General features: G+C 40.3%; 1 protein-coding gene across 2 annotated transcripts in view; it reads left to right on the top strand.

Annotated features, from left to right (window-relative positions):
* Nucleotides 1–232: 232 nt before the first annotated feature.
* The window catches only part of ARL1 (ADP-ribosylation factor-like 1), a 12946-nt gene continuing 4967 nt past the window's right edge, over nt 233–8211 (top strand). Inside the window, exons 1-4 of one of the 2 annotated variants that reach the window (XM_011934790.1) lie at nt 233–450; nt 2076–2213; nt 5112–5193; nt 6553–6664. In XM_011934790.1, the coding sequence (XP_011790180.1) occupies nt 447–450; nt 2076–2213; nt 5112–5193; nt 6553–6664 (336 nt within the window). In that variant the 5' untranslated portion in view covers nt 233–446. The remainder of the gene's footprint in view (nt 451–2075; nt 2214–5111; nt 5194–6552; nt 6665–8211) is intronic. The other variant, XM_011934797.1, reaches the window with a different exon arrangement.

Genomic DNA, 8211 nt, shown 5'->3' with positions numbered 1-8211 from the left:
AGTACACGAGTCCTCTGTAACGCCGCAGCTTGCGCCAGCGTCCGACACGGACGTCTCATCGAGGCCCGACTCGCATTTTTAGTTGTCAGATTCGCCACTTTTTGGTGTCAGAATTTAAAAGAAAAATTCCAGTTTCTCTATTTCAGAAGCTCTTTCTGTACAGAAAAGCAGAAGCAGGAGATACTTCAGGTTTTTGAATTATTTTTCTCTTCTGGCGTCCGCAGTATCTACATTCAGTGAGCGGGGACCGTGAGTCGAAAACGGCGACGTGGATGCTCAGGCCACAGTTCCAGGCGCGCAGTCGCAGCTGCCCCTCGCTCTCGCCCCCGCCTGGAGTCCGACGTGGAAGTTGCTGGCTGACTGGGCTTGCGAGGAAACCGCCTCGGAGCTGCCGCCGAAGGCCAAGGAATCACTGAAGATCGGCGAGGGAGGACAGGCGGTTCATCATGGGTGAGGGGTTCGAGAAGGGCACCTAGGCGCGTTCGAGGGGGCCGCGGCCGAGGGCTGGGGTGCAGAAGAGGAGAGGGGCCGGCTAGGGAACCCTAGAGTAGCCAGCTCCTCAGGGGGCGGGTCGCCGAGGACTTAACTTACCTCGGATCTTCATCTCTAGGGGTGGATCCGGCCTTTCACGTTCTCCTCCGCCCTCTCTCGTTTCCCCTTCATTCCCGCGGGGTCCGGGGACCCGGACAGCGCGGGTCTGCAGAGCCTGGGTTCGAGTTCTTTCCCCTTATCATGAAGTTTTCCCTCATTTCCAGCTCCACTTGCTGGGCAGAGTTGTTCTTGCGAAGGCTGGCAACGCGTCAGGCGCAGGTTCGCTTAGGTTTCTTGATGAAAGATGAGCTGCGGCCCCAGAGTGGAAGCTTAATTATTCTCTTTACCAGGGGCGCTGGGACGGCGTCAGTTTGAAAAATCCGAGAGCAGGTGTTGTTTATGTTGTTCTATGGCCAGTTTGGCATTTGTCTGCTCATCTGCTGTAGCGTTCCATGCAATAATATGGATATTTCTAGTCGGTAAATGAAATTTTATTCTCAATTCTTGGCCCGCTGATTGAGGGAACTGCATTCTCACAAGTATCACTAGGGTCCAAATAAGGGTGCACGTTCTTTAACTTGTTTCCCACCCTCCAAATGAAGGTGCAGATTGTTTGGCTTGGTTAAATCCCTCCACAGTTTTCTGGGGAGCATACTTCTTGCTCCCAAGCATCACAAACGCTGTCCTGTCTTCCATAACCCGCTTCAGTTTTGTTCTGGCTCTCTTCTACCTGTAAGTGGTAGAAAGGACTTTGTCAAGTCCCACCCATTCTGTTGAACTTTCCCAAGGTTCTCTAGCCCGTGTTGGTGTTCATTTTTCGACTGGCAGCTCTTAGTTATACCATGTCTTTGCCAAATAACAGTGTGGCATCACTTCTGATGTTAATGATTTTTTTTGTATCGTTCATGTAACTTGTTTTTAATCTTCTCTAATGGCTCTGGATGGGAAAAAGACTGTGCTTTTATACTACACAATACTTGATGTACAGGAAGCTTTCTGGGAATATTTTGTGATGCATTGGATAGAGCTTTATTTTTTTTTAATGGGTTTTCTGTCAAAAAAAGTTATTGTTTTCAGCTTCTTTCTCAATTTCTTGTACTAGTTACATTGCTTGGTGGAGAACTCTGATTGAAGTTGGTTACAGTGGTACTGCTGCTGTACAATACTTTTCCTGTGCGAGGATTACATTGTCCCACTATCTTCCTTACTGGCACCTTGGTTTTTGGGGGTAGTGAGGGGATCATGCTAAAATATTCCTATTCTGCTGATTAGAAAATGAGATTCCCAAAGACAGCGGCCATATTTCTCTTATTATTTGATTTATCTTCTGTGCCTGCATGACACAATATTTAGGACATAGTAACATAACTAATTACTTGTTTGATGTTGAATAATACACTTCATTAGCAAAAATATGCACCTATGCATCCAGGAAATTATAATATTTAATTTGGTGTATAGCTTTCAAAGGACAAGATTAGATGTTTTGTGTACCTAGTTCACAAAATGACATTGTGTATGTTTTTTCTTTTGTTATGTTTTAGGTGGCTTTTTCTCAAGTATATTTTCCAGTCTGTTTGGAACTCGGGAAATGAGGATTTTAATTTTGGGATTAGATGGAGCAGGAAAAACCACAATTTTGTACAGATTACAAGTTGGAGAAGTTGTTACTACTATACCTAGTAAGTGTTGGTATGATTAACTAATTGTAGGGGTTTTCTGGTCTCCATCTAACAACTCTATTTCTTTCTTTTTTTTTTTTTTGTTTTAATAGAGATCCGGTGTCACTGTGTTGCCCAAGGTGGTCTTGGACTCTTGGCCTCAAGTGATCCTCCTGCCTTGGCCTCCCAAAGTGCTGGGATTACAGGCATGAGCCACTATGCCAGGCCTGTTTCTGAATAAATTAATTCATATAACAAAGTATTTGATAAAGTTTGTAAACTGCTGGTATGAACAAAACATTGATAACACTTTTTCCATCAACTGAGAGGCAGCTTAGTGTAATTTAAGGACCCTTGTTCTGGTTTACGGCCGGGTTTGGCTGTTAATAGCTGTTTAAAAGTGGTTTAAATTACTAAATCTTATTCAGAGCCAGTATCTTTACTAATAAAATACATAAGATAAATACCCATTAGCTTTCAGGGGGAAATAAATGAAGTAGTTAAAAGTACCTTTTAAACCTGTGTAAAGAATTATATAAATGTTAAGTAATATTACATGTGAAGTGCCTTTTTTTCTGTGTTTGTTACTATTTTAATTAAGATTAGTTTAGGTAATTCTATTGATTACTTTTAAAGTTCCGAGTTGTAGAGATTGAGTGTTGAAGTAATTTGGTACCTTAAAAATATCAAGAGAAGGCCGGGCACAGTGGCTCACGCCTGTAATCCCAGCACTTTGGGAGGCTGAGGCAGGTGGATCACCTGAGGTCAGGAGTTCGAGACCAGCCCGACCAACATGGAGAAACCCCGTCTCTACTAAAAATACAAAATTAGACAGGCGTGGTGGTGCATGCCTGTAATACCAGCTACTTGGGAGGCTGAGGCAGGAGAATCACTTGAACCCGGGAGGCAGAGGTTGTGGCAAGCCGAGATCGCACCATTGCACTCCAGCCTGGGCAACAAGAGCGAAATTCCGTCTCAAAATATATATGCATATATATGTATATATTTATTAAGAGAAGAAGTACCTCAATTTTAATCAATTATTGCTGTCTTACAAAAATATTCTCTAACAGTCTTATTTGACTGTATGAGAATACTGTTGTTATTTATTCTTTTTCATTTGTTGACCTCAGTTTACTTGGAGAAGATTAATACATTTAAATTAAATTGAAGAGTTCATACAGTTTGCCCAAGATTATTTAAATTATGCCTCTAACATTACTCTGTCACTCAGAATATTTCTATATTGTTGCTGTTCAAATTTATGGACTAAAACAAAAGAAGCTAACCTTTAAGAAAGAAGAGTGTTTTGAACCCTGTAATGTCTGTTACTCCTTTTTGCTATCTTCAGCAAATTTTAGTTCCCTTAGTTTTTGCTTCTCAAAATCACCCATCTCTGTCTGGGCATCTCCTGCAGTGCACAGAGCAGCACAGTGGATAGTTTCGAGTTTCAGTGAGTGCTGCTTTACACCACACTGTTTTTTGAGAAAGTGTCTTGCTTTTTTGCCCAGGCTGGAGTGCAGTGGCGCAATCATAGCTCACTGCAGCCTCTACTTCCACCTCCTGGGCTCAAGCCATCTTCCCACCTCAGCCTCCCAAAATGTTGGGATTACAGGCATGAGCCATTGCACCCAGTCTACGCCATTCTCTTGTCTTGCACATGTAAACGATGTTTTTTTCACTATTAGAGAACATTGTGATTACACTCCTACCTAATTCTAAGGGAGACATCATGAACTTGCATTTTAGTTTTTTGCTCAAATTTGTCATAGTATTGTTATTTTTTAATTGTAATAGACATACTTGCCAAATACTCAAAGGTATCACTTACCACTGCAAACTTAAATATAAAACAAAAGCTAATTGTCCAGTTATAGCCAGAAGTTTTATTTATTTATTTATTTTTTTGAGACAGAGCCTCACTCTGTTGCCCAGGTGGAAGCGCAGTGGCGTCATCTCAGCTCACTGCAACCTGTGCCTCCCAGGTTCAAGCGATTCTCATGTGTCAGCTTCCAGAGTAACTGGAATGACAGGCGTGTGCCACCAGGCCCGGATAATTTTTGTATTTTTAGAAGAGATGGGGTTTCACAGTGTTGGCTAGGCTGGTCTCAAATTGCTGACCTCAGGTGATCTACCCGCCTCGGCCTCCCAAAGTGCTGGGATTATAGGTGTGAGCCACCGCACCCAGCCATGGAAGTTATTTGTTACCTATTTTTCACCTAAGAAGGATGGCAGAGAAAAGGGATCGGACACCTGCCCTTTGACCATCCAGCCATGACCTTATTACAAGTGAGCTCTTGAGGATGTCTGGAGATGGGCCGTGAGATTGAAAGCTGCAGCCATGGCTGTGTCCATGCTGAAGTTTAGAATTGAAGTTTAGCTTTTCTTGCTTTTGGTCTGTTTATTGGCTACCAACCAAAATTCTACTTTTTATAGTACATCCACAACTGTATTTTCTAAATACAGCTTTCGAACACTTTTAACTATTCTTTTATGAGGGGAGTTTAATAGGATTTCCGTTGAGCTAAAAATTATGTTTTCCTTTTTATTTCTTTTTTAAATTCTTTTTTAAATTTATTTGAGCTAAAATTATACACTTTATTTGCAGAACTGCTGGCTTTTAAAAAATATCCTGAAGATGGTATTGATCTTGCTAATTGATGTTTTGTGCACACACGTGCATGTGTGTGGGGGAGCAGAGCATACTGTCTTGTCTTAAATGGTATAAAATCTCAGCCAATAATGTGATTCAACAATTACCATTTCTTTTTAATTTGAATCCTAAGACAAATTATGTATATATATATATATTTTTTAAACTCTAATAACAGCTAGCATTAATTGCTGTAACTCAGATAGGATATTTTGAAGGTGGAATGTATTAGTGTACACATACCGCTGATTTGATTTCTCTTCCAGCCATTGGATTTAATGTAGAGACGGTGACATACAAAAACCTTAAATTCCAAGTCTGGGATTTAGGAGGACAGACAAGTATCAGGTATGGTACGAAGACCAGGTTATTTGGTAGTATTTAACATTTATTGGTTCTTTTAAGGGTTAACATCAGTAAACTGGAATATGTGTTCTATTGTGATTTAAATGGAGCCACCTGGTTTAAAATGAGGTAAAATTTGGAACTATTTCCTTAGAGCATCCATTAAGTTAAAACTTAAGGAGCCCCGTTTTCCAGATATCTGTTTAATGAAACTCTTTTCATGAAAATCTCAAGACCTTATTACTTCAGTTATTCTCAACTAGAAAGGACCCTCCATTTAGTTCTTGTCAGTCTCTCCTCTCTGAAACACACAGTTTTGGAATTGATTATAAAGTACCTTGCAGGCCTACCATTTAGGGCTAATATAAGAATAAATGCCATTGGCCGGGCACAGTGGCTCACGCCTGTAATCCCAGCACTTTGGGAGGCCGAGGTGGGTAGATCACCAGGTCAGGAGCTCAAGACCAGCCTGGCCAACATGGTGAAACCCCATCTCTACTAAAAATACAAAAATTAGCTGGGCATGGTGGTGCGTGCCTGTAATTCCAGCTACCTGGGAGGCTGAAGCAGGAGAATTGCTTGTACCGGGACCTGGGAGTCGGAGGTTGCAGTGAGCCAAGATTGCACCACTGCACTCCAGCCTGGGCTACAGAGCGAAACTCCGTCTCAAAAAAATAAATGAATAAATAAAAAGTAAATGCCTTGTGCAGTTCGGGTCTTCTGCTTAGCATTTTGGGCTTAATATGGCAACAGTGAATGTTTGGTGACTGTCAGTAGTTGCTCATGATGGTACCATATTAAAAGATTAGTAATGCATTCTCCAAACATTCTGACTTCTTATACTCATTTATTGAATCACGTTTCTTTTTTTTAAATCGTGCAGCCTCCCAAGCCAGAGTAGCTCAGAGAGACTCCATTGAATCACTTTTGAGTTTATTTATAATTTTAGCCATTTCTACTGCTTAATGTCAGTGATTAATTTCATGACTGTTAAATGAAATCACATTTAAAAAGTTTATTCCTCTTAAGGGGTACCTAGTTAAATATTTGTTTAAGAAGGTGTAATGATCAGGTCTCTGTACAACTTTTCTATCAGTATATTTAGTGATTTCATAGATTATAAATAAATTTTGTCATCCTGAAGTCTGAATTCATTTTGAAACTCCCTGGTCCTGTGATTTAATGTTTATCAACTTTCTTTTGACTCCATCACATCTGAGGGATATGGTACATATATCCACCAGAAACAGTGAATCATTAAGGTATTGATTCTAACATGTGTGGGACAGAATTGGCAATTGATTTGTCAGTTTCTTCTTTAAAACAGTAACAATATATTCTCCCATTTTGAATTTTCTCTAGGCCATACTGGAGATGTTACTATTCAAACACAGATGCAGTCATTTATGTAGTAGACAGTTGTGACCGAGACCGAATTGGCATTTCCAAATCGGAGTTAGTTGCCATGTTGGAGGTAAAGAAAACTTAACCACTTTAAAATATGGGGAAATCATTTACGTTTGCTGTTTCCAGTACATATTATTACACTGAAGAATAATTAAAAAGAATGCAGGGGTTGTTCTCTCCATCCTTTTAATATTTTCTTTTATGCAAATGATTTTCTATTCCAAAAATACATTTGAGGAGAGGGTTGGAGACAAAACAAAACAACAACAAGAAAAACTAACCTTGTAACTTCCTCTTCCTTTAAGCCAGATTGCTTGATTTTCCAGGAGGTTCAGAGCTCACTTAAACAAAAACATCTATTCTAAGTCACTTATTTGATGTGACTTTTAAAATATGTCTTTTTATTTTTAGCTGTTTTAGAAGGATTAAAGTTCAGCGAAATATGTATTTCTGGGTTGCTGGCACAATGCTGGCCTCACGTTTATTGTTTTTTGCCCTTCCCAGTGTTTAAAGTGCTTTAGCTACACAGACCTTCTTTCTGTTCTTTGGACACGAGCTTGCACACCTGGCTTAGGGCCTTTTGCACTTGCTGATCCTTCTGCTTCTCTCCAGCATCTTTGCATGGGTGCCTTCCTGACATGTTTCTTCCCACATCCCTTCCCCAGAAAGAAGTCTCATTTGTTCTCTAATCCTTTACCCTTCTTTATTCTTTATACCAATATTGTTTCTTTTTTTTCCTTTTTCGTTTTTTTTTGTAGAGATGGGGTCTAGCTATGTTGTCCAGGCTGGTCCCAAACTCCTGTCCTCAAGTGATCCTCCTGTCTCAAACCTCCTAGTGTTGGGATTACAGGTGTTAGCCATTGCACCCCACTTACTGTTTTTTTACATTTTTAAATTTATTTGTTGGCTGGGCGTGGTGGCTCACGCCTGTAATGCCAGCACTTTGGGAGGCCGAGGCGGGCAGGTCACCAGAGATCATCAGGAGTTTGAGACCAGCCTGTCCAACATGGTGAAACCTCATCTCTACTAAAAATACAAGAAAATTAGCTGGGCATGGTGGTGCGTGCCTGTAATCCCAGCTACTCGGGAGGCTGAGGCAGGAGAATCACTTGAACCCGGGAGGCAGAGGTTGCAGTGAGTCGAGATCGTGCCACTGCACTCCAGCCTGGGTGACAGAGTGAGACTCCATCTCAAAAAATAAAAATTAAAAAAAAAAAAGTATTTGTTTGCTTATGTATCTCTCCTTCTAAAATGTAAGTTCCTTGAGTTTACCCTGATAGGAGGAACAGTGTATAGCACTTAATTAAGAATTTAGTACATTTTATTCACTGAAGTTAATAAGATCATATATTGGCTAACTGCTCAAATTCAGAGGATGCATTAAATCATCCATTTTTTAAGAATGAAAAAATAATCAAATGTACTATGATAATAATAAAATTGCCCCTGCTCTGGAAAATTAGGTGGATAAATTTCTTTCTCTTGTCAAAAACTGTGATTCTGAATTGTTTAATCAAGGGATGTTTAAATATAAGTTCTAGGCCAGTTGATACCTAGGTAAAAGCATCCTCAGATGAGAGGACTATGGACTTTTGATTTTTTTTTTTTTTTTTT

The sequence above is a fragment of the Colobus angolensis genome, unplaced genomic scaffold (assembly GCF_000951035.1).
Source record: "Colobus angolensis palliatus isolate OR3802 unplaced genomic scaffold, Cang.pa_1.0 Scaffold10, whole genome shotgun sequence".
NCBI classification, from domain to species: domain Eukaryota; kingdom Metazoa; phylum Chordata; class Mammalia; order Primates; family Cercopithecidae; genus Colobus; species Colobus angolensis.
Note: the sequence above shows the minus strand (reverse complement) of the source record. Positions and strands in the feature narration are given on the sequence as shown.